Genomic DNA, 27,885 nt, shown 5'->3' on the forward strand with positions numbered 1-27,885 from the left:
TTCAATACTTTTATTGACAAGTTTATGTCAAAGTATTAAGCTGCTGCAACATGTTTCATCTCTTTTCATCTTTCAGTATCTCACAGAATTTGGTGGAAGAGTCATGAGGGCACACAACTCAGAAACAAGTAAAAGGGGTTTTGTTACTCACTCCAGTCTTGTCACAGAGCCGCAGGGTGTTAAAGGAGCCCACGGCAAACACCTCTCCATCTGGAGCCCAGGACAAAGAGGTGACCGGGTAGTCGTGAGACGACGAGGAGTAAAGCAGACGACCAAAGCTGTCCCATACCTGTTGAGGGAGACCATGATTTCAAAAGGGAAAAAAAACAATTTAACACACCAATAAGACGTCTATTAGTACACTCAAACACTGCCCACCTTATATTTACAGTCTTCTCCACCTGACAGTATGACGTCATTGACTGAATTCCAGTCCACCTTCAGAACAACCCCATCATGAGCCTTCCACTAGAGAGAAACAGAGGGGGAGAGAGAGATCATTTTTATGTCAACACAACATATTGATGCTATCCATACACAGCGTCTCCCATTGGTTAAGGAGAAGGGCAAGACCTCCAATGAATCCCTTCACTTTTATGGATTCCAAAAAAGAGATAACACACAAAGATGATCATTATAAGCTCCACAGAGAGTAACATTTATTCTTGCACGTAGTTACATGTTTATTTCACATGAGCCTGTCACTAGCATCATCTTACTGTTCCTAACTCTTTCCTGTTTGCTCTACATGCTTACACTCCATTTTCTATTTTGTTTGTAGCCCACTTGCCCACTCCATGCACTCGAAGGAGAAGACACGTCAACACACGCACATGCGTGTTGTGCGTATCTGTGTCAGCCAGGCCCTTTCCAACCCATATTGAAACCCGTTTTAACCTATTCCGATTGAGCCTGCATTGGTTCAAGTCGCATCACTGGGTGTGATGTGTGTGCTTGTGTCTGCATGTGTGGTAATAGCTAAGAGAGAGCAAAGGGTTGAGAAGGCGCACATTAAACCCTCCATTGTTTATCTAAGGTCCCAGGTGGTATTCGGCTGCAAGAAGAATAATAAACAAATGTATATACATTAACAAGAAAAATACTGGTGTGCATGGCCCTCAGCCAAGCACCCTCCATCACTGCAGAAGCAATCAAAGACATATAGATCTGTTGCATTTTTACTCATTTGTAGCCTTTAAACTAGCCTGGAAATCCAATACGAAAGCTTAAGGGTCTGGCATAGAGTAATGAAAGTTGCCCATCTTAGGGGGTTGGCACCAAGTGTGCATTTGAAAATCTCACTGCACACAATTGGATAACACTACAACCAATCACAACAGCAGACGGGGTGATGTCTCCGGAGCCCTATACGCTTAGCTAGCAGCTAACTGGTAGATTAAACTGTCGTCATCTGTTTAGCTCACCTCTGGCCCAACTATCTCAGATATACTGGTGTGATTGGTGACGCTTGGCTACAAGGGTATAGTTAATGAGCAGCATTACTCAATACCAGAGTAACTCACTGAGCAAAGAACCTCGAGTTTAATTTACAAAGACCTGAAAAGAGGCAAAGGGCCCAGTCATGTCTGGTTGTTGGGCAGATCAAATTATAAGCAAAAACCACACGAGATAAAGGTATCACGCAAAGATATCGACAACGGAAAATAAACTCCCTATCAGCTACTACATAGGTGGCAAAGCAGATAATGAATGTAGCAACAGAGCCCACAAACTCAGACAAACACAAAACACTAAGCAACACTGTTGCTACAATGTTACAGGTTACAAAAACAACTCCACTGGCTCCCCATCTCCCACCCGATCACCTACAAAACCCTGGTCCTCACCTACAAAGCCCTCCACCATCTGGCACCTTCATAACTCACTGACCTCCTCTCCCCCTACCAACCCTCACGGTCCCTCAGAACCACCTCAGCTGGCCCCCTCTGCACACCCAAGTTCCACGGCAGCTCCCAGGCTCTGGAACTCCCTCCCCCAAGAGATCTGCACCTCTGAGTCCATCACAATCTTCCAGTCCCACCTCAAGACCCATCTTCTCACCTCTGCCTGTCTGTAGCACTACACCCCCCACCCTTGTCATCTGTTTCACATTATTTATGTTTTCTACCTCCCCTGTAAAGCGACTTTGAGTCTGTGAAAAGTGCTATATACATTCCATTTATTGTTATTATTATTATTGTTATTATTACTATTATTATTATTATTATTATGATTATTATAGGCACTTGGTGTGTCTATACTATAGTCTTCAAAGTAATGAGTGATATTTTATTAAATCAGATCAATCAGTCAGATTGGTTGATACTTATTACTAGGGCTGCAAGATACAGTATATCGACTCAATATTGTTATCGTGAAATATCAAAAAGTGTCGCAATAAGTATGCAATATTTTGTTTATAGTGTGGAGCGCTGCGTCCCGTCCGTTGGCTGTGTGGCTTAGTTGTGTTTGATTTAGAGCCCGCTTAAAAGGCTATAATGATCATGTTTCATTGGCTAGTTACCGTGCCACTTGCACATCAGTGCACGGGTCCACCACGTAACAAACCCTGTGTAGCGTACCATGAGTTTGCATAATTCAACAGAGTGACAGCGTAAGTGAAAAAATAGATAGAGACACAACAAAAGAGAATGTATCCGAGAAGACAAAGAAAAGTCCTATGTCCTGTTCTCTTTATTTATTATAAACTGTCCAACAAGTACAACATATCCTGTTCTGTGGAAATGGTCCTTATTTATATATTCATGTTGTACCAGTCCAGTTGAAAATAAATCTTGTGTTGTAAGAAGACTTGTTTAGCTTGTTACAAATTTATTTTGATGTGTTTTCCTGGTAACTTTTGTAATTTAACATGTTTAAAAATATTGAAATTAATATCGATATCGCAATATTCATAACTGATATCGCAACATAACATTTTGTCAATATTGTGCAACCTTACTTATTACACAGTAGTATATTGGAGTGTGTGTACTGTCGTTAATTCATTGATCCAATGGGATCTCCATGTTATAAAGTGAATTAGATTGATCTTGTTCATTACCGTAACCTTTGAGATATTAACAGAGTTAGCTACAAGGCAATATTTCAAAACGATAACATATTGAATTGAATTTTTTTTTTACTATGTAAAAGAATAAATAAAGTTGATTGTACCTGTATGACTTTGGCGCTGGGTTGCAAAGGCTTGATGACTAGCTGTCTTCCTGATGTGTAGAGGATTCTGTCTGAGTCAGGACCCCAAGCCACAGAATACACAGGAGAACCTGCAAGAAGCACGCGTACCGAAGATGAAAAAAGATTTTTGATATTGAACTTAACACCCAAACAAATATACCCTCTCTCGTCAGTGCTCCTTCAGATTTACCATCCCTCTTGCTCCCAGTGCCTTTCTCTTTATACATCCATGGCCTTTCCCCTGTCCTGTCCACAAGCATGAATGGAAAAGTGCCTCAGCCACTTTATTTGTTTCCCATTAACAGAGCCAGGGATGAACAGCTGATTTTGTTCTTCAGTGAACAGCAGAACAGACAGCTAGCGAAGCGTGAGGAGATATTTGCTGAATGTGACAAAAAGTGTATTGGATTAGAAAAGCAAACTCCACCTTTAATCTAAAACCAAGAGCAATGGATTTGGCTTCCACACATAGAAACTTTGACTCTTTCTTGATGTGATACTTAAAAGATGTAATATAAAAGTGTGTGTGTATGAATTTCTCCCCCTCTCTTTGACAAACTAGTAGTTGGTATGAACAATGGCTCGAGGGTAAAGCAGTGCTAATGGTATCATATTCCCTCAGAGATCTCACCTCATTCCGCCTATGGAAACAGCACTTGCAGCCTCACTAGTTGAGAAAACCTGTCTAACCTCTACAGCAGAGGCACAAATGTGTGTGGTTACGTGCACGTGTTAGGTAAATTGTGTGTGTGTGTGTGTGTGTGTGTGTGTGTGTGTGTGTGTGTGTGTGTGTGTGTGTGTGTGTGAGAGAGTTGGGTTGTGGCTATGCACGTGTGGAGGAGAGAGGGCCTGACATTTAACCCCACTCCAGGTGCATGTGGTTTCTCACAAATGCCAAATGGTCACATGATCTAAATCTGACGAATGCGATGGTTGGTTTGAGGCAAGTTACTCTCTCCTTCCTCTTGCTCACTCATTTCCAACCTCTTCTTACAGCTCTCTCTCTCGCTCTTAAAATGGGTCATAGTACCCAAGAAGAACAGCCTGCTCCTTTAGTGAGTGAGTGAGTGAGTGAGTGAGCGAGTGAGTGAGTGAGTGAGTGAGTGAGTGAGCGAATGAGTGAGTGTTTGTGTGGAGTTCTGAAGAGAAGCAACACCTGCAGTGATCTGAGTGCCATGATGTGTATGGTGTGTGTATGTGGCAATGCTACTATATGCAGGTGTTCGACAAATCTGTAGGTCTGTTGAGCAGCCCACCACCCGGCAGCTCATTCTCCAAACATCCAGCTAAGGAAAAATGTTCCTAAATACTGGGGCTGAATTGCTGATCTCCTGCCAGGTTTTCCACAGCACCCGTCATTCAACAGGAGTGTGCCATCAATTTCCCCAGAAGCCCAGAAGCCCAGAAGCCCAGAAGCCCCCCACCCCCCCTTTCTGTCCCACAACTGAGAAAAACTGCACGATGAATCAATTAATAAGTAAGTAAGACATCTGTAATGTTAATGACGGATAGAGAAATGTATCATTATGAGTCTTTTTTTATAGCTTTTAATAAAACTCCACTCCTATAAAGCTTTGAAACTTTATGGCAATAAAAAACATAGACCTCTGCTTTTGGTTGTACCGAGCACAATTACATTCTAATAGCCCACTCAAACACACCATACACATGTTCACACAATCGCACATCTGAGGAGAGAAAAATACATTTTTACCTTGATTGTCATTTTTAATTATTATACTTGAGTAAAACGGCCGCTTCAACACAAAAGCAGGTCTTGCAGACTGCTCTGCCTTAGGGATGTGGGGTGCATGCTCAATGCTCATGACTGAATTGCCCACACATAGACTTTCATAATGAAAGAATATTATCAATACAAAATGTTGAATTAAAGTCTGAAGAATAAAACCATACAACACGTAAGGTGTGGCTACTAATTTGCCATCAGGGACCACATGTACTAAGAGCAAACTTGCAAGTATCATCTACATGGGTGGTTATTCTGAGTCTGGCATCAAACGGGAGCAAGATGAGGGGGTGAACTTGTGTCTAAAAGCATTAGGAGAAGGAGGAGGCTCCCCTGATACACATCAATGAAACTGAAGTTCTGTGTGCCTGGTGCTCGTGATCAGGTCTCTGCTTCTTGCTCTTTTTCTCTGTCACAAGTGGCCCTCTTTGAGCCAGACGGTCCAAAAAACAATCAGTACTGCGTGTGTGTGTGTGTGTGTGTGTGTGAGAGAGAGAGATGGATAGGGTGTAATTGGTGTTGGACTCGGTATGTTGTGTTGTGTTTACTAAATGTCTGCAGCTGGTTGGTTAGAGACTGGCTCCACATGGCTTCTGTTGCTGCCTGGCAGCTGTTGGATGGATGTGACCTTCTTCAAACTACCGGTCTTTCTCACACTGCCATTCTTATGATATAAATCAAAATAGTTTACCCTAGTTTGACTATTCAGTCTTTCAAGTATATATAGAAATAATCAGGAATCAGCAGCCATTATTGTGACAACACAGTGTAGGGGATGCATGCATAACAAATGACTGTGCTCTGCTTTGTTGATTTTTGGGTGAGTGACCATATAAGAATAACAGTGTAACACAATTGTGGCTTCAAATCAGTGAAGGGCTCTTTTAGCCTTACCTTGGCTGGCTAGTGTTGAACGTAGCATCCCACTTTTTGACCAGATCTTGATCTGCCCATCTTCTCCAGCTAAGTAATAAATCCACACAATGAATAGTTATAATTTTAATTCTATAGGAGGCTAATTAAACAAGTGTTAAATGACAATGAAAAAAGGTATGCCGCTGTCATCTTTACCTGTAATAAGAGCAGTCCCATCATAGTTCCATCTTCCAGCCAAAACAGCTCCCTTGTGTGCTTCAACACTCTTCTCAACGCGTCCTAACTTAGAGGTCAGGTGGAACTTCCCTGTAAAGAGATAAAAAGAGACTTACTTTATGGCAAATCCACACTCAAGCCTGATCTGGGTGTTTACAGTCTATAGTTCAGCAACACTACTGTCTGCTGTAATTCTCTGGCTACTACGTGGATGTCTTCTACGGAGACTATGGTTTCATAACTTTCAAGTCTGACTTTTTCAGGTTGCCTGCATGAGGCCAATCCAGAACACCAGTGAGGGAAAAAAAGGGTTTCTGATGGTTGAATTAGGGCAATTTGACATTTGCTAGACACAAAGGGTGATCAGGCATGGAGACAGTTATTGAAGACGCTAGCCTAATATATATTTTGTGGCAGTGTGTATTAAAGAATTCTGAATGTTCCATGTAATTTCTGGTGGCCTAAAACTGCAAATCAGCATGCTGCTGCTCTCTTCCATTTCTAAATTTGAGTGAGTATAACAGGCGTGAGTATAACAGGCATGTACAGCTGTACTGAAAAGCTGTTTCCAACATAAAAAACACAACTTCTGAATAAAAATACAAAATTCTATTTTTAATTTACATATGCACTCACATCAACAGTCCTCACCCGTGCATCAAAACACTGTGTGTGCAATGCTTTTGTGTCACGATTTGTTTGTTAGCTTGTTATCTGGCAGATGCTTACTATGATAACTTTTAAAGACAACATATCAACCGTATGCTATATCCTTCTATTTATATATGGTTTGTTGAGAACTTCCAGATGACACTACTGTGTGAAATCTACTATGACGCCGAATTGTAGTCCTACAGGGTAAAAGTGAATGAGACTAATGCACTGTTGTTCCAAAAAGAAGGCCACATAAAATCTTTCAAGCTTAATTTGGTCCGCTTTGGGACAAGTCTCCTTCCATTCCACACAATATACTTTCTGACAGAATGAAAAATGCCAAGCATCTAAGCTATGCAATTATGCTTCGGCAAGGGGACATAATATGCTTCCCAAAATAATAAAGTATAGTTATTAATTTGATGCTAAATATTATTATATTTTATAATTATTAGATTACAATTTTAGCTTTCAAAAGTAGGGACAAAAAATACCACAATAAAATATTAAACAAACCCCTATTTTTCACACAGAAAAAGGTCAGACTGCACTAACCCTAACCACTATACAAAACTAAATTAATATTTTGGCATGGGAAAGGGAGGCTGACTAATCAAATAAAGCCACATTGTTAATACAGAATCCTCCCACCCAATAAAACCCTGGCTGTTTCTTTTCAGCTAGGCCTGTATCATACAGATCTCTTAAAATTTTTTAAATATCCTGTACATAATCCAAACAAAAAAAATATTTGATATCTTTCACTGCCCACCAAAGTTAGAAGAAATAAAACGGTGTCATTGTATTGTTTTCAATGAAAAACAACAACGTACTGAAAAAGAATAACGATAGAAATATATAAATATGTTTAACTGTAACAAGGCAGAAAGCAGAAGAAGGCTGCAAAAGTGAATTGTAACAGAGTTTTCACTACTCTCTAGTCTGCCAGAGAAAATTGCTGCTTCAGTTTGTGGGTGTGTTCATGCAACCCTACACTGCCATTAGTGTTGTGACCACATATTGCCTGCCATAAAAGTAGATCCATATTATGTGTGATTATATCTAATATAGGCCGAAGAGGAGAAACAAGAGGCCATGTGGATGCACGTCACGCAGACTCTGTCGCCAAGTTCAGTATTAAAAATATACAGATGCAAAACCAAAATCCACCTTTAGTGATTTGATGATGAAAACTAGAACAGAGACTTATTTACTCCTTACTGTCACATTGCAATCCTCTTCCTGAAGTTAAAATTCAGTAAAAATTGTAAACTACGATGAAAACCTACTGAGCCGTCATCCTAGTCAGTATAAAAACCAGGCCGACTAAAAAAGACCTGAGGCTATTGAAAACTCTTCTACCATTTATTATATTTAGTAAGTTCAGTTAGCATTTGATAAATGTGATTCTACATCAGCATAATGTTGTCTAACTAACAAACAAAGACCTGTACCCCACTGGCAAGATTTTAAGGAATAAAGAGACTTGCCATCAGTGCTGGTGAGGACAAAAATCTCAGTCTGATTCTGTTTCTTGCCACCAACAGTCTTGGGGAACCAGTGTAGGTCAATGGGGTACACCTCCTCTGGCAGTTTGACTACCAGACTGGTCTCACTGGTCAGCAGGTTCCACTTGAGGATCTGGTGGTCCTCACTGCATGAGTACAGCTCATCTGCTGAGGTCCAGCCAACGCAACTCACAAGTTCCTTATGTGATCTGCTGTTAAGGAAAGTGCTCTAGGGAAGTTATTATTCGGGTGTGTATTTTAATTGATCATATTAAAAATGCCATGGTAGCTTCTGCTATAAATTGGGTCTTCTGAGAAAAATGAGCAGATTATAGACTTGGTATATGTCAGGAAGAACCGCTATATTACTACTTCTAGTGGTGCTAATAACAATGGCAAAATTGCAATGTTTTCATATTTGTGTTGCATAATAAAAACTTGATTTGTACAGAAACAATAGCTAACGTCGTCATAAAAAGGATATGTTTGGGTTCCTGTAGCAGCGATGTTTTCAATCTCATGGTGGATGTTTGCTTTGTTAAACCCTGGACAAATAAAACAAGACATTTTCAGTTAGTGGCAGTAACTCACATCAACGCTCATTATATCACACCAATGTCTAACCAACCCACAGAAAGAAATTATATAAGACTTAATAAAAACTATGAACCATACCCTGTAGATTAGGCGACTCAGTTGTTGTCATGCTCTGGTAGCTGTAACGGTGAATAAAACAAGCGTCTGCAGTTGCTACGGTCCCTGCCACCGTTGCTAACGTGAATCCTGAGATGTCCCCGAGCCTTCCCTGCAACTTGAATGCTAAAGTTAACTTGGTTTTCTGGTTAAAAAACACATCCTTCTGTCGTTACCGACTTTATTATAGGAAAACTCCAGATGCATGAATAGTCAGTACAGTACAGTGCAATTCTATCCATCACGAATCAGTCATTTCTTGCTAACGTTATCATGGCTAACCTCTGGTAGCCATGTAATCTGGGTCATAGGAAGCTGAAAACGCAAGTTATCGCGAGAGTTTCCCGTATCGCTACCTTCTTCAAAAACGGACGACTTTGAATTATTTACAAGTACAAATGACAAATGTTAAATAAACGTATGTATTATGACTCATTCAAAACGAATTAACTAACATTAATAGTTGAGCCATCGAACAATATTTCCTGAAACGTTAACTATTCATCCGGGCGGAGCTTCGTTCTACTGTCACTAGGCAACCGTTTGAACACGTAGAGACAGGCTTTGAATCTGAAAATAATCTTTCATAGTATATAACATTGTAAAATAACACGTTTTGTCACTTTTATCCGTTTCCTCGTCTGATTATTTGTATCATATGGTTTTTGTTTGTGTGTAGCTAGAGTGAGGCGGAGTTGGCTTGGTCCCCTTTTTTGAATTTTGTGTTTTTTTTTCCCTTGCCCTTTGAACGTACCATGGTGCCTTGCGTCAGTTTGTAACGAATTTGGTTCGACAGCACAGTTTAGGCGCCATTTACAAGTTGGAGTTTTCAGGTAGGAGAGCGACTCGGAATGACACTGGGCTACATTTTGTGGATTATATTTGTCAAATTTTGGATTAACGAGTACTTTTCGAAATCGTGTTTTAGGTCAGAAAGGAAGACTCTTAACAGACCGTGCATATATTGTGGGAGGTGCATTCCAACATTTTAGCTGTGAGTAAAATAGCTAATGACTGGGTTCCGTCTATTTGCTGAAGTGCTGAACGTTAACGTTAGTTTCAAACCAAACTTAACATTAACAACACTTTAACTTGAGTTTTTAACATTAGCTACAGTGGAATACGTAGCTACTGATCAACGTTAACAACACACTGGAGTTTCACATGAGTTGATCGCTTTTTTAACTTGTATTAAATTTAACGCAAAATGTGCCTCTTAGTTGACACACACCCCTAACAGTAACTTGTAACGTAGTTAAACTTCTACGAGTGTCTAAGGTAATGTTAAGGTTACAGGTGGCTGCTAAACCTTAAGCTACAATACCTTTTGTGTGGTTAGCGTCAACTTATTTAGCTTTAGTCAACGTTATTCGGGCAAATGCTGTTAAGCAACCCTTTCAATTCCAATAACTTTTGAGTAACGTTACCTTGTTACGTTACGGATCCACAACGCAGTTATCTCTGCTAGTCAACGTTAGCCAATAACTTAGGTTACCTTTGCTGCGTTATTTAATATCACACAGCTAGCTAGCTAGTTAGCTGACGTTACAGCTGGAACTTAGCTAGTAAGGTGAAAACATCGCAGTAACGTGGCAAAGTTAACTCTAACGTTACGTGTTTTTTTATTTTTATCAAGCTAGCGTTTCTCGGTTACGTTACTTTAGCAGATTTAGCTATAGTTATAACGTCATCGTTACGTTAACATTACATTCGTTCTATTACTGTCCTTTCCATTAATTGACGTTAGCTGTGGGGCTTAAAGTTAATATGTAGACCTCGTTCAATGTAGAACGTTGTCGTTGCCATAGGCCAGAGAGCCTGTTCAGCTGCGTCTATTCGTATATAACATAGACCAGACTAAGAGCTATGGTGAGATAATTTAGCTTTTTGCATATGAGCCAAATTTGTTTTCCAGTTAGCGTTAGCTACGTTAACAGTTTTCTCATCATTGCAAGGGTCATTAACCGTCCAACTTTGTGACGCGCAAATCAAATACCGTTAACTCGATGCAGAGGGGTACTAAAAAGACTGTCACAGGAGGAGGCCATTCATTTTTACTGTTGTTTAGGTTTGGTATTCGAATAGCATCTCATTTGCTACAATCATGACGCAGACCGAGAACTTTTTTTAACTTACTGTTCGGGCCACAAACTAAAATGCTATTAATGTTATTACTTTATCTATTGTCATTAAACAAAAACTGTGTTTTCATATGAAGAAGAAAAAAACGGTTAGATGGGCGGCAGTGGGATCTGACTGGTAATGATTAAAGCATGACAACGGTAGCTGCGTGTGACCGATTAAAAGTGCAGTTAGGAGATTGACAGGCACAAAAACCACTCATGGATATTTCGTTTTACCAATGACCCCTCCAGATTTCAAATAATGCCATCTAAAACTGCAAAGAGCTCAACTGCCTCTACCAAGTCAAGAGGGAAAGGGTCGCAGCCTCGGGATGACTCCGAAGACGAGCTGGATGTACCCCCTCAAGAAACCAACTCCAATGGCCAAGAGGAGGCACCGCCGACAACTGGCAAGTAACAAAGGGTGTTTTGGTGTCTGTGAATCTAAATAAGTTGTGTTCACTCAATTGCGTTGCGTGTATAGCCGTACTGGTAGTGGCCAATTGCCACAGCTGTGAAGCTCCTTTTTCTTACTTAAATCTCAACACGTACCTAGTTAGAATGGCTAAAATATTTTCTTCTCAAGTGTCAGTCATCAATAAATGTCTTATGATTTTTGCGATGATTTTGATATCGTCGAGTGTACTTCTTCCCGGGATCTTCTCAGCAAACGAGGTAATTTATTTCGGATAATGAAGTGTTTTATGTAGTAGATCAAAGAGTGTTTTACGTTATTCTTATAACTTAATAATGTGTGGATTGTATATTTATACGCGAAACTTACGATGCACGTTGGTATTAAGCGATGTTTGTATTCTTTAGAAGAGTGATGTCTGGCTGCAAGAATTTAATTTCCAAACACCGACCCCTTAGCTTGTTTATGCTTGTGTGAGCACAATAGATTTTGGACAGGTCGCTGTGGCTTGGTGTGATGGCAACACAATCGGTTTAACGTTATACATTATTATCACAAAACGAGATTTCCCCTGTCTGCGTTTCGAGTGCAGTTCAGCATGAGTAAAAATGTGACGTTGACGATCGAAATTTGCACTTCAGTTATTTATTACGACGAAATGAATGTGGCGCATCTACTCACGTATCAACGCTTCTCGTGGAGAGCGTTTGTATCATAATGTGCGTTTGTTCATAAGCGGCCATGGTCTTTTTCTCTTTTGGGTTGGCTCTTGTTTTCAGAACAAAGAAAAATAACGCCTGTCAACTTTCTCTGGAGTCGTTGTTTGACTGCTGTTGTAACTTGCTGCCTGTGTTTTGTTTGTGTTTTTTCTCCCCTCTACCCCTCCCCCATGCACCACTGTCCCCCACCTGAAACGGCTCGCACAGAGGAATAAAAGTTGTACTTTTTGTTGTGCCACAGATCCGTCTCACGGGGAGGCTGCCGAGGCGGTTGATAATCGAAGTCTGGAGGAGATTCTCGGTAGCATCCCTCCACCCCCGCCCCCAGCAATGACCAATGAACCGGGCGCTCCTCGTCTGATGATCACACATTTAGTTAATCGCAATTTTAAATCGTATGCAGGCGAGCAGATTCTGGGGCCTTTTCACAAGGTACAGCCAAACCTGGTTACAAATGGCAACTCTGTGTGGGCAATACTTTGTTAATATGTTGTGTTAAGCTCACAGATTTACCATCATATTAAGTGTTTATCAATTTTTATTTTGTCTTTAATGTCACATTATGCAACTCTAAATGCTGCCTTGTGTAGTGTAGTATAGACTCTAAAAGTACAACATAATAAATGATACTATATTCTAACATTGAGTTAAAAAAAATCCTATAAAAAAGCCACACTCCATTTTGATTTAGTAAGTGTGTAATAAATGGGGGGTTTGATATAGTGATGTGCTTACATTTAAGTTTCAAGTATATTAAAGTAAATCATAACAACTTGTAACACATTCACATCATAATCTTACAATGCTTAAATGTTATATAGCTTGTAATGTTATGACATTTACAATATTTGTTTGTGGATGCAGTATATTTTTATATAATTGTTTAAATTTTTTTTTTTTGAATTCTTGTTCTTCTCTCTCACCCTTCTTTCAGCGCTTTTCGTGCATCATTGGTCCAAATGGGAGCGGGAAGTCCAATGTGATAGATTCAATGCTGTTTGTGTTTGGATACAGAGCACAAAAGATTAGATCGAAAAAGCTCTCAGTGCTGATTCACAGCTCTGATAAACATAAGGATGTGCAAAGCTGTACTGTGGAGGTGCATTTTCAAAAGATTATTGATAAGGTATATACCCCTGTCACACAGATGCACATTACACTCACTCTGGCCTCTCCTAAATGTATAATTATCCAGTCCGAATTAAAAGTGGTGATTAGAAATATTTCTCTACTGGACAGATAGTTTTCTTGAATTTTAAATATTTTTTCCTCTGTGCTCATGAGATAATATTGCTACAAAAAGATCACACTAGGGACTAAACAGACTCAAAGCAGTCATGAAAGTTCCAACTAACGCCCACACATGCCATAGTCAATTCATAATGTGCTAGAATTAATTCCACTATTTTTGAACACATTTTAAATGTGCCATTTAGTGACTAGATTCTACTCATTGGATTGTTTGTAAAAAGTCAAAATAAAAGTAATGTTTTAATTGAGACAAATTTGTATTGTTTTGCATTAGTTCACAAATTACTCTGACAACTAAATATAGTATAAAGAATTAGAGTTAAATGTCTTTCTCTGTGTGATTTGTCACAGGGGGTGTAAGTTTGGCCTTGACCATTGTCAAATATTTCTATTTTCTTTCTGTAAGTTCCAGGAGTTCAGAGTAAATTAAAGTATAGTTGTTACACTTTACTCACAATACAATACAGCCTTACAATCTGCCATTTCTGGAACTTTTTTTTTTTTAACCAAGTGGTGTAGACAGATTAGATTATTAGACTGGTTTTTAAAATTAATACATGCTTAGGCAAATTGCCTAGCATTTTTTACAATGCATTTATAATCTCATCATTTTATCCCACATATCTTAAATTGTGTAAATTTAACATGATAGAATACACTCCAATATTGATGTGGTTTATTTACATGTTAGTGTAGCCTAGATCTGTTGTGTACTTTTAAACAATCCTTAATTGTTTTTAATGTGCAGTGTTTTTCTCTAACCACTTTGTTGTCACTATTGTCATTTGATGTGTAGAGCTTTTTTAGAGTTTCTCCTGAACTGTTCTGCACTAAGCTGCTCTGTGTCTTCTGCCCCTCCCCCCTCTGAGCCAGGAAGGAGATGACTACGAAGTCATCCCCAACAGCAAGTTCTATGTTGCCAGGACTGCCAACAAAGACAATTCCTCAGCCTACCATATCAATGCCAAGAAAGCCACATTCAAAGAAGTGGGGGCTTTACTCCGAAGCCATGGTATTGACCTAGACCACAACAGATTTCTGATCTTACAGGTAATTGTAATTTTTTGATGTCATTTCCTTTTCCACTTCTAACCCTGTTTTTTTTTTTTTTTTTTTTTTTTTATCCCTGCCGTGGCCATCAAATTTTGTCAGAGATTTCCTGCTTTTCGCTCTCTGCCCATTTCCCAGTCCTCTTGAGTCAAATGTTTCATGGCTACCTTAAAGCCATCTTTGCCTGTGGGAATAACCTGTTGCATTGGAATTGGATGGAAAAGGAGAGGATATGCCCTCTGCCAGCCCTTAGACTGCTATAGCAGCGCATCATGGTTTGAAACAATGTGGAAAAGGTGCGAACCATTATTTGCTGCTTTAGAATTTTAAGGAAAAAAATACAATTTTACCCATACATGGACCTGGATGTGAGTGGCTGTAGCTGAACAACAAACTCAGATTTTGGAGTGAGAAACTTAGTTTTATGGAGTTGACCCTCCAGTGGGGACAGGTTGAGCTCCCTTTCCCATGTACCTGCCACGCTTTAGCAGCACGTAAATATTGGCGTGTGAGAATAGACCCCAACCCCAATATTAGCAGTGCTGCTTCAGGGTGGCTGGATCAAACACCCTCCATAACCATGGCTTTAATATCGGTTCAACATTTTGTTTCTTTTTTTTTACCTCCACTTTGAATGTAATGCTTGTTTATATTTTCAAATATTTTTTTTCCTGTACAATTATTTTTTTTTAAATTTTACTTTCTTTTTTAGCATTGTATTACACACAGTTTGCACCAGTTCACTAGTTACACTACCCATTCTGACTGTGTACCTTCCCATTATTATGGATTCACCCATGGCTTTATGGGATGATTACAGGTTAGAGCAAAACAAATTGTGTGTGTGTGTGTGTGTGTGTGTGTGTGTGTGTGTGTGTGTGTGTGTGTGTGTGTGTGTGTGTGTGTGTGTGTGTGTGTGTGTGTGTGTGTGTGTGTGTGTGTGTGTGTGTGTGTGTGTGTGTGTTTTGTATGGGAAGAGGCCTTAGCTTTTTCCAACGTCACATTTCCAGGCTTCTAGCTAAGGGGAAGCTGTCTATTTTGTGCATCGGTTAGAGCAGAGGATGATGTGGGATCTCCCCTACCTCTACTGACTTCTCCTTTTTTCCTGCTAAGTTATATGTGAGCTGCCTTATCCCAACATATAAATGAAACATACATTTGGATGTAGATCTCTATCTGCAGTTATTTTGTTCTGATTTTGTATGTTGTTCTGAAATCTGTTTAACATGTCCGGGATACCACTATCCACTCAATCATATCGGTTATTTTTGAAGAATTAGCGCTTTAATTTAATATCATTTTTTTAATTTAGAATTGATTTAACTGTTTGTTTAGTGTAATTCTGGTGGTTATTCTCACATTCTCTGAGTGGGAAAAGCCATTACGTTCTCAAAGGGAACTAAATATGTATTTGTGGACACTGGACATGACTGTGTGTGTGTGTGTGTGTGTGTGTGTGTGTGTGTGTGTGTGTGTGTGTGTGTGTGTGTGTGTGTGTGTGTGTGTGTGTGTGTGTGTGTGTGTGTGTGTGTGTGTGTGTGTGTGTGTGTGTGTGTGTGTGTGTGTGTGAGACTATGTGTTTGTGGTAGATCAGCTTTATTTTAAAGGTTTACAGTTAAAAATAATTCAGCACATATCTTAATTAAGTGGATATTTTTTTTAAATTGTGTTTTATGAGAACTTTTAGCTATGTTTTCAGTGAATGATTGCATGCATGTCTTTGTCAATGTGTTGTTCTGGACTGCACTTAGGGTGAGGTGGAGCAGATTGCCATGATGAAGCCTAAAGGCCAAACGGAGCATGATGAGGGCATGTTGGAGTACATGGAGGACATTATAGGCTCCTGTCGCCTCAAGGAGCCCATCCTAACCCTGGCCCGCCGCATTGAGCTACTCAATGAGCAGAGGGGAGAGAAGGTGACTATCATTTATACACTTTCTGCTCATACAGTCATAAGCTAACCAACTTTCCCTGCTGTTAATTTACTGAGCATTTGTACAGTAGGGGTTAGAGTTTGAAGAGGCTTTTTTTTTTTATATGCAATGAATGTGTTTGGAAGGTTGAAAATAATACCTTGTTATAGTAAGACTGTAAGATAAGTAGTCTTAGTACTATATAGTAAGACTGTAAGATAAGTTGGTACTTGACTGGGCAAACTGCGCGGACATGATTCAGGGTTTTTCATAGAAAAGATTTTGTACACACCTTTACTTCAGAAGATTGTGCTATCATCATTTCTTTTTTTTATTTTATTGTATTATATAAGCAAGGTGATACAGGAGGGATTAGAAAAAAATAATACATTCCATTCCATTGTAGCTTTATTTGAAATTTTATGTTGCACAGAATAATGTAAATGCTGTAAAACATTTATTTCAACATGTCACTAATGCATATAATTTATGTCTAGAAATGTTATTAAAGTTACTGCAATATGTTCACTGCCCTAGCTAAACCGGGTAAAGCTAGTGGAAAAGGAGAAGAATGCTTTGGAGGGAGAAAAGAACAAAGCTGTGCAGTTCCTCACCCTGGAGAATGAGATCTTCAAGCACAACAGTCAGCTCTACCAATATAACATGTGAGTGCACCAGCACTATCTCTGGTCTGTTCAAGACAAATTAAACATCATCTCATTACATTTCAAAGTAGACACAATAGTAGCACAGAACAGAGAAAAATGCACTGAATAAATTCAAAAGCAATGTTATACTCTGTATTTCTAAACCTAACAAGTGCAGCGTGACCCCTCTCCAGTATCAGATGCTAATATCTTTGTTTTGTGTTTAAAACATTGAACATTTACCTCACACTGGTTTTTCCTGATATCTCGTTGCCATTAGTCATAATCTGCAGAAGCGTGTGGTTGATAAAGGACAGGAGAAGCAGAAGATCTTGGAGGACACCAAGGAACTCACTGAGAAATGTGAAAAGATATCACAGGAAACAGAGAAAATGAACCAAGAGCTCAAAAATGTGGAGAAGTAAGGCAGTTTTATTTGTTGTCCTCCCTCCCCCGACTAACTAATGTAACATGCTTAGATTACAAACATTTTTAGAAGATTACTAGTTTTTCTACACAGTTTTGTGGTTGTCAGTGCCTCTCTTAGCCTAAACTGATTTTTGTTTAGAGGCAAAGTTCCAGTTCAGGTAGATCTGTGATTTTTATGTACTCATATTCGATAGTTTTACAAGTTTGCTAAAAAGTATAGAAAAGTCTTGTTCGCTTGCAAAAATAATAAAACTGTAAACTTGATGTTCTAACCTGCCAGGATTTTATACATTTTTTGCTTTGATAGATTATTTTTTTAAACAGACAAAACTGGCTGAGCTTTACTATGAAGAGTTTACTGTGTGGGGCCTATTATTATTATTTGAGATGTACACATTGTTCTGCATATTTTTTGTATTTGTATTTTTTTCATATTTTTTTCTGTTCAGTTGATTTTTTTTTTCCCCCATGATTGACTTGAGTGTACTCAGTATAAATGCGGTTCCTTCTCCAGAAAGCAAAATAAGCTCAACAAGTACATTGAGACACAGAAAGAGAAGTTCACCCAGCTGGACCTGCAGGATGTTGAAGTCCGTGAGAAGATTAAACACTCCAAGAGCAAGAACAAGAAACTGCAAAAGCAACTGGAAAAGGACAAAGAAAAGGTGCGTAGGCCTTCAAATTGTGGTCCACTATTAAACATTGTTCACTTACTTCATTTAATTTGGTGTCACTGTGTGCTACTCTGCAGTACTTGAGCTTATTTCACTCCCACACTATTACAGTAGGCATTCTCACGTGTTAAGATGCAGACAGGTCACATAATTTGTCAGCAGAGCATTATTGTTGCCATTTTGCCAAAAATGTACAATCTGTATCCATTAACAAATACAGGGTTGCACTAAGTCAAGACAGGCTAGCACCAGTGGTATGGACACTCTACTGTTACTCTGTTTATTTTGTCCCGTGGCCAAGAAAGAAACATGGGCACTAAAAATACAATTTCCGTTGCTTATAAGAAAACACAAGGGTTGTTGTTTTGAGGGCTAGACATTTGTCAAGGCTTTAAAGAAAACCGCTCAAGAACATTTTGTAACGTTTATGTTTAGTGTGAATTAAATTTACTGGAAGCACTCATTTCACAGGTTCATGCTTTACACACAACACAGCACCGTTTTTGTTTCCTAAGTATGGTTCATTTCATCATGTTTATGTCACAGATACATCTGATACATATCCTAGAAATAAATCATTTTAAAACTTTAGTGCGTGTTTTTTGTAGAAAAATTCAAATAATATAAATTTGTCAAAAATATAACCGTTGGTGTAGCTTTATAAACAAAAGGCCTGGCTGCTGGAAGAGTTATAGTTTCCAAAGAAATGTAACTTGACACCATTCTGCATGATAGCCACAGCTACACAAAGCAAGACTAAGACTGAAATTGGCGTTCACACAAAAAAAAGTGAATGTTGCTAACAGATATCGGGCTTGGACATGATGCCCTATGTGACCAAAAAATAATAGTCTCAGTTGCAAAACTGTGTATAGAATTTGCTTTGATTGTTCTTTTTTTTTTTTCTTTTTTTTTTTCTCTTGAACAATGAGAAATCTGTTTATCAATTCTAGATGAATTGACATCATGCTTAAAAAAAAGTAAATCCTGTATAAAATTGTAAATCTAATTGAATGGCAGGAAGGGCTATTTCCCCCCAATAAACTAGCCACTAGGGGGCTGTGTAGTAACACGCTAGTTGTTAGTGTGCGCCTATTGACAGACCTCATGCTCTGTTTCACTATTAATGATGTTCCTGTTTCTTAGACTGTTTCTCTAACTTGCACACTTACTGAAACATTTTTCCACACAAAAGTAGAGTCAAATGTTTCCTAATAACTGTAGGTATAGCTTCTCATCTCCCTCTCAGCTCTAAAACTATCTGTTCCACCTACAATGGCTGTGCTCTGGAAACGTGTTGGTCAGAGCGGGAGCTGGGCAGAGGCAGGCAGACCTCTGGGGAGCAGTGTTCTGCTGTGTGGTAGTCAACTATGGCCTGGCTTGTGTAACACTCCCAGCAGCCACATTCACATTTCACCCGCAGTTAACCCTACAAAACATAGACTATATCCAAACACACCACTCCTTGCCTCGTTTCAGCCCTGCCAAGCAACTGACTGTTGTGCCAGTCTTAACCAGGACTTTCTCAGTGCTGAATGTGTGTTTAGAGTTGATTACAGTTGTGTATTCAGGCCTGCTTCTGAATGTGTAGCACAGTTGCCCGTAACTAGCACTGGCAGAAAGCTCATTCAGTTAATTTACTTCATGCCTCTTGTCTCCTAAAGTCTTCACTGATCCCTTAATCTCGTCATCTAATTTAAGAGGTAAAGGGCTATTACTCTGTGTTTGGATGATGTGTGCATTGACGAGTTATGTCCTCAAGTTGAACCTGGACAGGTGTATCCACTGTTGCTTTGAATCCACACTCGGACACATCTCATCTGTTTTTGTATGTTCTTCTGTCTGGCTCATCTTTCAGCTGGAGCAAGTGCGCGGTGTACCGGCCAGCAGTGAAAAGGCCATCTCTGAGGCAACAGCTTGCAAGGAAGAGCTGGAGAAGTTGAAGGTGAAAGAAGAGAAAAAACTTGAGGAGGTGATGGAGAGTCTGAAGGAAGAGACCAGCGGCTTGCAGCAGGACAAAGAGGTAGTTGTGTGTGTGTGTCTGTGTGTCTGTCTTGGTGTAAGTCTTTTGCATACTTTTCTTTTTAGATTTTTTTTTTTTTTTGCATTGTTTTCTGTAAAGTCTGTTTTTCTTCCAACCTTACTTCTCCTCTTCTTCTCCAGACCAAAGAGAAAGAGCTGATGGAGCTCAGCAAGGCTGTAAATGAGACCCGTTCTCGTATGGACCTGGCTCAGTCGGAGCTTGACATCTACCTTAGCCGCCACAACACAGCCCTGACACAGCTCAACACTGCCAAGCAGACACTTCAGACAACCTCTGACACGCTGCGTGAGCGCCGTGCTGCCATCAAAGACCTGGAAGTCAAAATACCCCAGAAAGAGCAAGAGCTCAAAAAGGTAAAGCAAAATCTTGTTGTGTAGAAGGCTTTTTGTTTAGGCAGCATTTACACGTAACATCTTGTGTTGAAATCACAACACATCCAGCTGTGCTCACTACATCTGCTGACAATTTCTGTCCAGCGGACGGCGTAACCTGTGTAAGCTTCTCCTTGAATTGCTCCGTTCCTTTTCTCTGCAGGATGAGGGAGCACTGGAGCAGCTGATGAAGCTGGATAATGAGACTAGGGAAGTGGTAAGGGAAATGAGGCAGAAGGTGGATGAAGCCAAAAGCTCTCTGTCCTCTAACCGCAGTCGAGGAAGGGTCCTGGAAGCTCTCATGCAGCAGAAGAAGAGTGGCAGGATCCCTGGCATCTTTGGAAGACTGGTAAAACGCTATTCTAACAAATTTATACACAAGAGTTACACAGCAACAATATAATTTATGGTCCTCATCTAGCTACTGTGATCACAACAACTTGAGTCTCATTGCTATGTTAACATCAACCCCTCTTTACCAATTCTTTTCATTGTATTTGATTTTTAAGCGTTCAATGTCTGTATTAAAAACTTAAGTCTATAGTAGCTGTATTACAATTTTTTTTTTGTCCTTGTAGGGAGACCTTGGAGCCATAGAGGAGAAGTATGATGTGGCCATTTCCTCTAGTTGTGGCGCTCTGGACAACATCGTGGTGGATACCATTGACACAGCTCAGAAATGTGTTGTGTTCCTCAAAGAACAGAACATTGGGTTTGCCACATTCATTGGTCTTGACAAGGTAAAGATCATTACACTTCAGGACGCTAATCAACATCTGATTTAGTCTCTTTTAAGATAGATTGGTTTAGCTTATCTGTGAAATATCATACACGCTACACTCTAAGTACTGACTTCAGTAGCTGGTAAAGACAGTAGTTCAGGACATTTGAATTGTATTGTTTTGTTACTGGCATTATTTCTGGAAAAGACGTACATTTACTAAACTTTAAAACTATGTTGAGCTATTCAGATAGATAAGGAGATAACAACAGTTATTTTATCTTCCCCCGCCTTCTCATTCCTCCTCACTTCCTTCGCTTAGATGAAGGTTTGGGAGAGGAACATGGCTCCAATTCGCACTCCAGAGGACAGCCCTCGTCTCTTTGACATGGTGCGTGTGAAAGATGAGAGTGTGCGACCCGCTTTCTACTTCGCCCTAAGGGACACTCTGGTGGCCCAGGACATGGAGCAGGCCACAAGGATGGCCTTCCAGAAAGACAAGCGCTGGAGAGTGGTCACCCTGAAGGGACAGATCATTGAGATGGCCGGTGCGTGGCCCACTTGTTCTGTCATAACTTTACCTGGCTAATCTTTTTCCTCGAGCTTCCATACATATGGCTCTCTCAGTCAAAATAATGCATTCTGTTTTTATGAACCAAATTTAATTTGTTTTATAAATCTCCCTGTGGTCTGGTATGTGCTTCACAGGAACCATGACTGGAGGAGGAAGAGCATTGAAGGGCAGGATGGGCTCCTCTATTGGCACTGAGGTCTCCCAGGAGGAGGTCAGTGTTTTTCAGAAGTCTTAGAGTAGAAAATTGGTCCCAACTGGCATTACATTTAAAGCAATACATATTTGGTGCTACTTTTAACTTAACTTTGTCTAGAAAGAAAAAAAGTTTGAACTAAAATGTTTAGTTTTAATGTATTCGATACAAACTTGTTACTCATTTTATCTTAAGGGGAGGGGGGGTAAACTATAAAAAAAAACGACAACAAAAAAACATCCCTGCCTGCCGTATGCACTAAAAACTAAAACAATCAAAGTCTAATTATTATGGATGTTATCTGACATTAAGCGTTTCTGCTTCACATTTTCAGCAGGGCAGCTTTTGGTTGACTCTCCACAGTTCTCATGGGTGCTATAAGTCCAAACGTGAAAAAGCTTAATGTGGTTAAATGTACAACGATCAGTGATCACCAAATTTCTCTCTCATATTGCTCCTCATAATCACAAAAAAACTGTTAAAAAAAATCTAACCTGAAGTCCAATTATTATGGATGTTATCTGACATTAAGCGTTTTTGCTTGATTAGATTTAGATCAAATTGGCTAGGGAAACCCTGAAATGGGTGAGGCAAGCTTCAGAATTAACTCCTAATTTCTGCTGTACAATAGTAGTATCTAAGTTTTCCTTAATCATGTTTCCCAGAAGTAATTTTCCGATACTGGATGAAAATGGACTGTGCCAGCAGATAATCCCCACCGCAGGACATTCGTGTATGACACGTGATTATTATCATGTGTTTTCCGCAGCTTGACCGTATGGAGAGCACGCTGAATGAGAAAGTTTCAAAGCTGCAGGGCTGCCAAGAGAAAAGGCTGCAGCTGGAGGAGAACATCCAGCGCCTGCGACCAGAGCTCAGAGATATGAAGAACACCCTGGAAAAATACGCCAACAGCTTGACTGTACGGCAAAATGCAAATATTCCTTTTCAATCACAATGTTTCTGTCTCCCTCATTGGGTGTATTTATGATCTAAATATGAACCCTCTATTTATAGCCAACCAAAAAATTGGACAGTATTAACTGATAAAGATCTTAGCACGCGTGTGTGACTGAGTGTTCCCCTGCTTTCCTTACTTCAGAGTCTAGCTGATCAGGAGGCTCACTTGAAACTTCAGATCAAGGAACTGGAGGCCAATGTGCTGGCTGCGGCCCCAGACAAGGCCAAACAGAAACAGATGGAGAAGAGCCTGGAAGCCTTTAAGAAAGGTAGGGTCCTTCTGGAAACAGTAGAGAGAAATATTGTTGTTAAATGTTTGATCTCATGTTCAACCCTTATGGAAAATAATGACACGCCACATAATCACATGGTGTCAAAAGGGTCACATTGAGTTGTTTTTATGTTTTAATGAGTCTACATGCCAGTTTGATTCATGAGAATGATTTTAAATTCTTTACCCCAGTCTAATCCCTTTTTATATCCTCCCGTTGAATGTTCAAAATGAATATTATCATTCTTATTCCTTTCTCCCCGTTCTGTCCCTTCATAACTCTTGCTCTTTCAGACTATGATGCTGCGTCCAGTAAGGCTGGCAAGGTGGAAAATGAGGTGAAGAGGCTCCACAACCTGATTGTAGACATCAATAGCCACAAGCTTAAGGCCCAGCAGGACAAGCTCGACAAGGTTAACAAGGAGCTAGATGAGTGCTCCTCCACCATAACCAAGGCCACAGTGGCCATAAAGACTGCTGACCGGTAAGGAAATTCCTCTTTGATTTGTTCACACACTCGTACTTCCTCTAAAGTCAATGCATTTGTTGGTAAAGTGTCTGGTTTAACTGTATATAAATCTCTTAGTGTGAAACTGTCCTAAATTCACAAAATGATTTAAATAAAAAATAGAATATTCTAAGGGGAATACTGAATTTTTTGTATCTATCTTCTCGGGGTTCTGAGTGTTATTGAAGTCCGCTTATCAGACCCGGCAAGGAAGTGACTCCATTGCTTTGTACTTGAGACCAATATTTGAGTCTGGTCTGTGCATCGTAGCATTAGCTTACAGGAACACTGACTGAACTCCTCTTCTTCCTATTGTTGTCATTGGTTTCTCTGAGATAATCAATGTTGTGGCTGTAGTAACTAAAAAAGGCATCTAGTCGTACGTATCTGTAGCGGGAACATTTGGATTGATCGTGTGGGAAGACTTGATGTCTTTGAACTCCCAGTGAGAAGGCGGAAACGGCTGAAGATGTTTTTTTTTTGTATATGTATGTCAAGTAGACAAGATGGTTGCAGTCACTCACAATTGTGTTTTGCAAGACTAAATGGGACGGTTGTTTCTCACCCACACATTAACCACTACCACTCTGACAGAATGTAATATGTGTCGCCTGTGCAGCAACCTGAAGAAGTGTGAGGAGAGTGTGACGCGTGTGCAGGGTGAGCTGGAGGACATCGAGAAGTCATTGGCTGAGCTCACCGAACAACTGAAGAAACTGGAAGACGAGGCCGGCGAGGTCATGAAGGCCTGTCAGGAGGCCGAGGTTGGCACTCTTTAGTTTCTTTGTTTAAGGCTCATTGTTTGTTTTCTACAGATGTAAACAAAAAAATGCACTGATATTTTTTTTTATATATATATACACACACACACACACACACACACACACACACACACACACACACACACACACACACACACACAGATATAGATATATATATATATATATATATATAGATATATATATATAGATATATATATATATATAGATATATATAGATATATATAGATATAGATATAGATAGATATAGATAGATATATAGATATAGATATAGATATATAGATATATAGATATATATATATATAGATATAGATATATAGATATATATATATAAAGTAGAATTTTCCTTGTCTAAGAAACATTCAGTAGTTTATTGTAACCCTGGTCCATAGCCAGGACTGTATCTCTTAATTTGGAAATAAAGAGAAAAGTTGACAATTCCCGCAAAAGTAAAGAAAAAATATAATAAACGGTTATATTTAAACTACAAAAATTTTTTTTTAAACCCTTTTTAATCAAAATAAACCCTTGTAAATTCCACAAATCCTAGTTCCATTTTACCAAAGTGTTTCAAATGTGTTACTGTCCAGCTTTGGATGGGAGTATAATTGATGATGGTGGGGAGTTTCTGCCTTTAGTAACAGTTTGGTATTTTCTTTTTTAAGTGAAAAATGTTTACTATCTCTCTGATGTCATTGATACTTTAGACCGGCTGCACTTTTTGTTGCTCTGTGTGTAGAATAAAGATGTCTAAAAGAATTCTAAACACTGAAATAAGCTGAGTACCACCGTATTTGTCCTCTCCTCCAGGCGGCACTCCCCGAGGTGCAGGAGCAGTATCAGGCGGTGCTGAAGGAGATAAAGGTCCTGCAGCAGCAGGAGCACGCAATGCAGCAGGAGTCCCTCAGCGTCCGGCTGCGCGTCGAACAGATCGAGACCACCATCGCTGACCAAAACCTCAAGATCAAACACTGGCAGAAAGAGGTCTCACTTCAACCTGTGTTTTATTTTAGTTATTTAGGGTTTTATTGGTCATGCTAACATTATACCCACCAAAGTAGTAGTAGAGAACCAGGAACTCGGCAGCGGTACTGAACATTGTTTAATGGATTTTAACAATGTCTTGTTTTTTTTTTTAAATGGAGGCTCGTATTTAACCGGCTTTTTCTAAAGTTATTGTGGGAAGTTCCAGATGGCTCTGTTCAGGGTGATGAACCTTAGCAAAGGTGTGAGTGAAAGAGTTCTAATTCTGACTGTTTTTTTTTTTTCAGGCCACCAAGCTATCCCTTCATACCATCGAGGGCAGTCCAGCAGAGGAACTTCCTGTTCTTACTGCCGCGGAACTTGATGAAATCACCAGTCCCAATGTCATTATGAACAAGATTTCAACGTTGGAGACCAAGTGTGCTCAGATGAAGCCCAACCTCGGGGCCATCGCTGAGTACAAGAAGAAGGTCTGCACAAATATGAACCTCTAACCCCAGCAGATGCTCACCAATGTTATGGTTATTGAATCCCGAGTGGTTGTATTTCTTCAGTTTACAGCAAACTCACAATAAGAGGCAAATTTCTAATTTGGATTGGAAAACAAATTGAGTTTAAGGCTCCTATATCTATAGTGCGCAGGATCCAACTCCCCCCAATGTCGACAATTCTGTCGGTGCCTCCACACGATACAAGCCTTCTGTGAACATGGGCAGAAACTCAAGTCACCAGGCAACACCAGTCTCTCCACATAGCCAAACTGAGAAATAGTGTTTTCTGAAGCTGATAGTCTAAAAGCAACACTAAAGATTCTTTTGTACCTTAAAATGTTTACAAAAAACGCACTAAAGCTTGTACTAAAAGTGAGGGGTCGTGAAAAAACAATTTTGGTATCCTCTGAAGAATTTCTAAATAAGGAAAGCCAGGTTCAACATGTCAGAGTGTGTGTGTGTGTGTGTTTTCAGGAGGAGCTGTACCTGCAGCGCGTGGCCCAGCTGGACGAGATCACTAACGAGCGGGACCAATTCAAGCGCGGCTACGAGGACCTCCGCAAACAGCGCCTCAACGAGTTCATGACCGGGTTCAACATGATCACAAACAAGCTGAAGGAGAACTACCAGATGCTCACACTGGGCGGCGATGCAGAGCTGGAGCTCGTGGACAGTTTAGATCCCTTCTCTGAGGGAATCATGTTCAGGTATGAGGAGAAAAATAAAGGGCCAAAGGCACCTTTAGGCCATTATCCTTTTTTTTTTTTGGTTTGAGCTCTGATTTTCCGTCTCACTCTAGTGTTCGTCCACCAAAGAAGAGCTGGAAAAAGATCTTTAACCTGTCAGGGGGGGAGAAGACCCTCAGCTCCTTGGCTCTGGTGTTTGCTCTGCACCACTACAAACCCACGCCGCTCTACTTCATGGACGAGATAGACGCTGCTCTCGATTTTAAGAACGTCTCCATTGTGGCCTGTTACATTTATGTGAGTATGGACCTGTGTGTCGGGCAGTGAGACCAGCTGCATGGTGAAGTGGTGACGCCATGGGTTGGGAAACTCAGGGGGGGGCTGATTTATTCTGAAGTAGTTAATCTGGAGCTAATCAGTGCTGTTGGGTAACACTGGAGAGTTCAGACAAATCACTTGTTTTTCAAAGTACTAAACCTTTAACTGTGCCCATTATTATTATTATTATTATTATGCAAACTAGCTGTTTCCATTTGTCTCTTTTATCCTGCTGCTTTGCCTCACCTTTTTAATATCTATCTCTAGTTACTATTTCTGTTGTACTGATTGAATTGTTTTTCTTTGTCTGTACTTTGTAAAGTGCCTCTAAGTAACTTTTCTTTAAGCGCTATATAATAAATATTTATGTTGGCTTTTGGGTAAATTTACACTCAATTCTTCAGTTTAGAATTGGACCCTTCTGCAGCAGTTATGTAACAACTCGATAAGGACGAGAATGTGAAACGTCTGTTCGGATCAGTAATTTCTTTTGTTTCGTCGTCTCTGTGCAGGAGCAAACCAAGAACGCTCAGTTCATCATCATCTCCCTGAGGAACAACATGTTTGAGATCGCTGATCGTCTCATCGGCATCTACAAAACCCACAACACCACCAAGAGCGTGGGAATCAACCCCAAGACCATCGTGTTTAAGGAGCACGGTGCCATCACTGCTTAACCCTCGGTCCAGCTGGGGGCCTTCCCTTCTGTACGCCTGTAGATATCTGTAATATCTTTTTATTCTATTCTTCCTGATTAAATGCTGCTATTTTTTATTACTATCTGAAACTATAAATGTTTTCGGGCATATTTTTCTCTTTTTACACTCATGTGCATGAACATAACCTTATGACTTGGTGAATATATTTTGTAC

General features: G+C 39.9%; 2 protein-coding genes across 4 annotated transcripts in view; one reads left to right on the plus strand and one right to left on the minus strand.

The window, feature by feature from the left end:
- ift80 (intraflagellar transport 80 homolog (Chlamydomonas)) overlaps positions 1-9,412 on the minus strand; it is a 38,548-nt gene extending 29,136 nt beyond the window's left edge. Inside the window, exons 1-8 of the mRNA XM_034867832.1 lie at positions 8,875-9,412; positions 8,684-8,744; positions 8,182-8,403; positions 6,017-6,127; positions 5,840-5,908; positions 3,178-3,287; positions 379-468; positions 152-289 (exon numbers count right to left, since the gene is read on the minus strand). Coding sequence (XP_034723723.1) covers positions 152-289; positions 379-468; positions 3,178-3,287; positions 5,840-5,908; positions 6,017-6,127; positions 8,182-8,403; positions 8,684-8,720 — 777 coding nt within the window. The 5' untranslated portion in view covers positions 8,721-8,744; positions 8,875-9,412. The remainder of the gene's footprint in view (positions 1-151; positions 290-378; positions 469-3,177; positions 3,288-5,839; positions 5,909-6,016; positions 6,128-8,181; positions 8,404-8,683; positions 8,745-8,874) is intronic.
- A 61-nt stretch (positions 9,413-9,473) lies between these two features.
- On the plus strand, positions 9,474-27,819 carry smc4 (structural maintenance of chromosomes 4). 3 transcript variants are annotated; one of them, XM_034867830.1, is made up of 24 exons: positions 9,474-9,725; positions 11,268-11,425; positions 12,391-12,581; positions 13,084-13,275; positions 14,274-14,450; positions 16,202-16,366; positions 16,901-17,028; positions 17,291-17,431; positions 17,954-18,104; positions 19,972-20,136; positions 20,277-20,510; positions 20,692-20,877; positions 21,107-21,268; positions 21,572-21,797; positions 21,958-22,034; positions 22,786-22,938; positions 23,119-23,245; positions 23,542-23,731; positions 24,375-24,519; positions 25,345-25,518; positions 25,806-25,988; positions 26,484-26,716; positions 26,809-26,992; positions 27,526-27,819. In XM_034867830.1, the coding sequence occupies exons 2-24, from the start codon at positions 11,278-11,280 to the stop codon at positions 27,688-27,690; spliced, it is 3,897 nt and encodes a 1,298-aa protein (XP_034723721.1). In that variant the 5' UTR covers positions 9,474-9,725; positions 11,268-11,277; the 3' UTR covers positions 27,691-27,819. The 3 variants fall into 3 exon arrangements, with proteins under 3 accessions (XP_034723721.1, XP_034723719.1, XP_034723722.1); XM_034867828.1 differs by having other exon boundaries at positions 9,701-9,886; XM_034867831.1 differs by lacking the exons at positions 9,474-9,725; positions 11,268-11,425 and adding an exon at positions 11,468-11,690.
- The last annotated feature ends 66 nt before the right edge of the window (positions 27,820-27,885 follow it).

The sequence above is a fragment of the Etheostoma cragini genome, chromosome 3 (genome assembly GCF_013103735.1).
Source record: "Etheostoma cragini isolate CJK2018 chromosome 3, CSU_Ecrag_1.0, whole genome shotgun sequence".
Lineage (NCBI taxonomy): Eukaryota > Metazoa > Chordata > Actinopteri > Perciformes > Percidae > Etheostoma > Etheostoma cragini.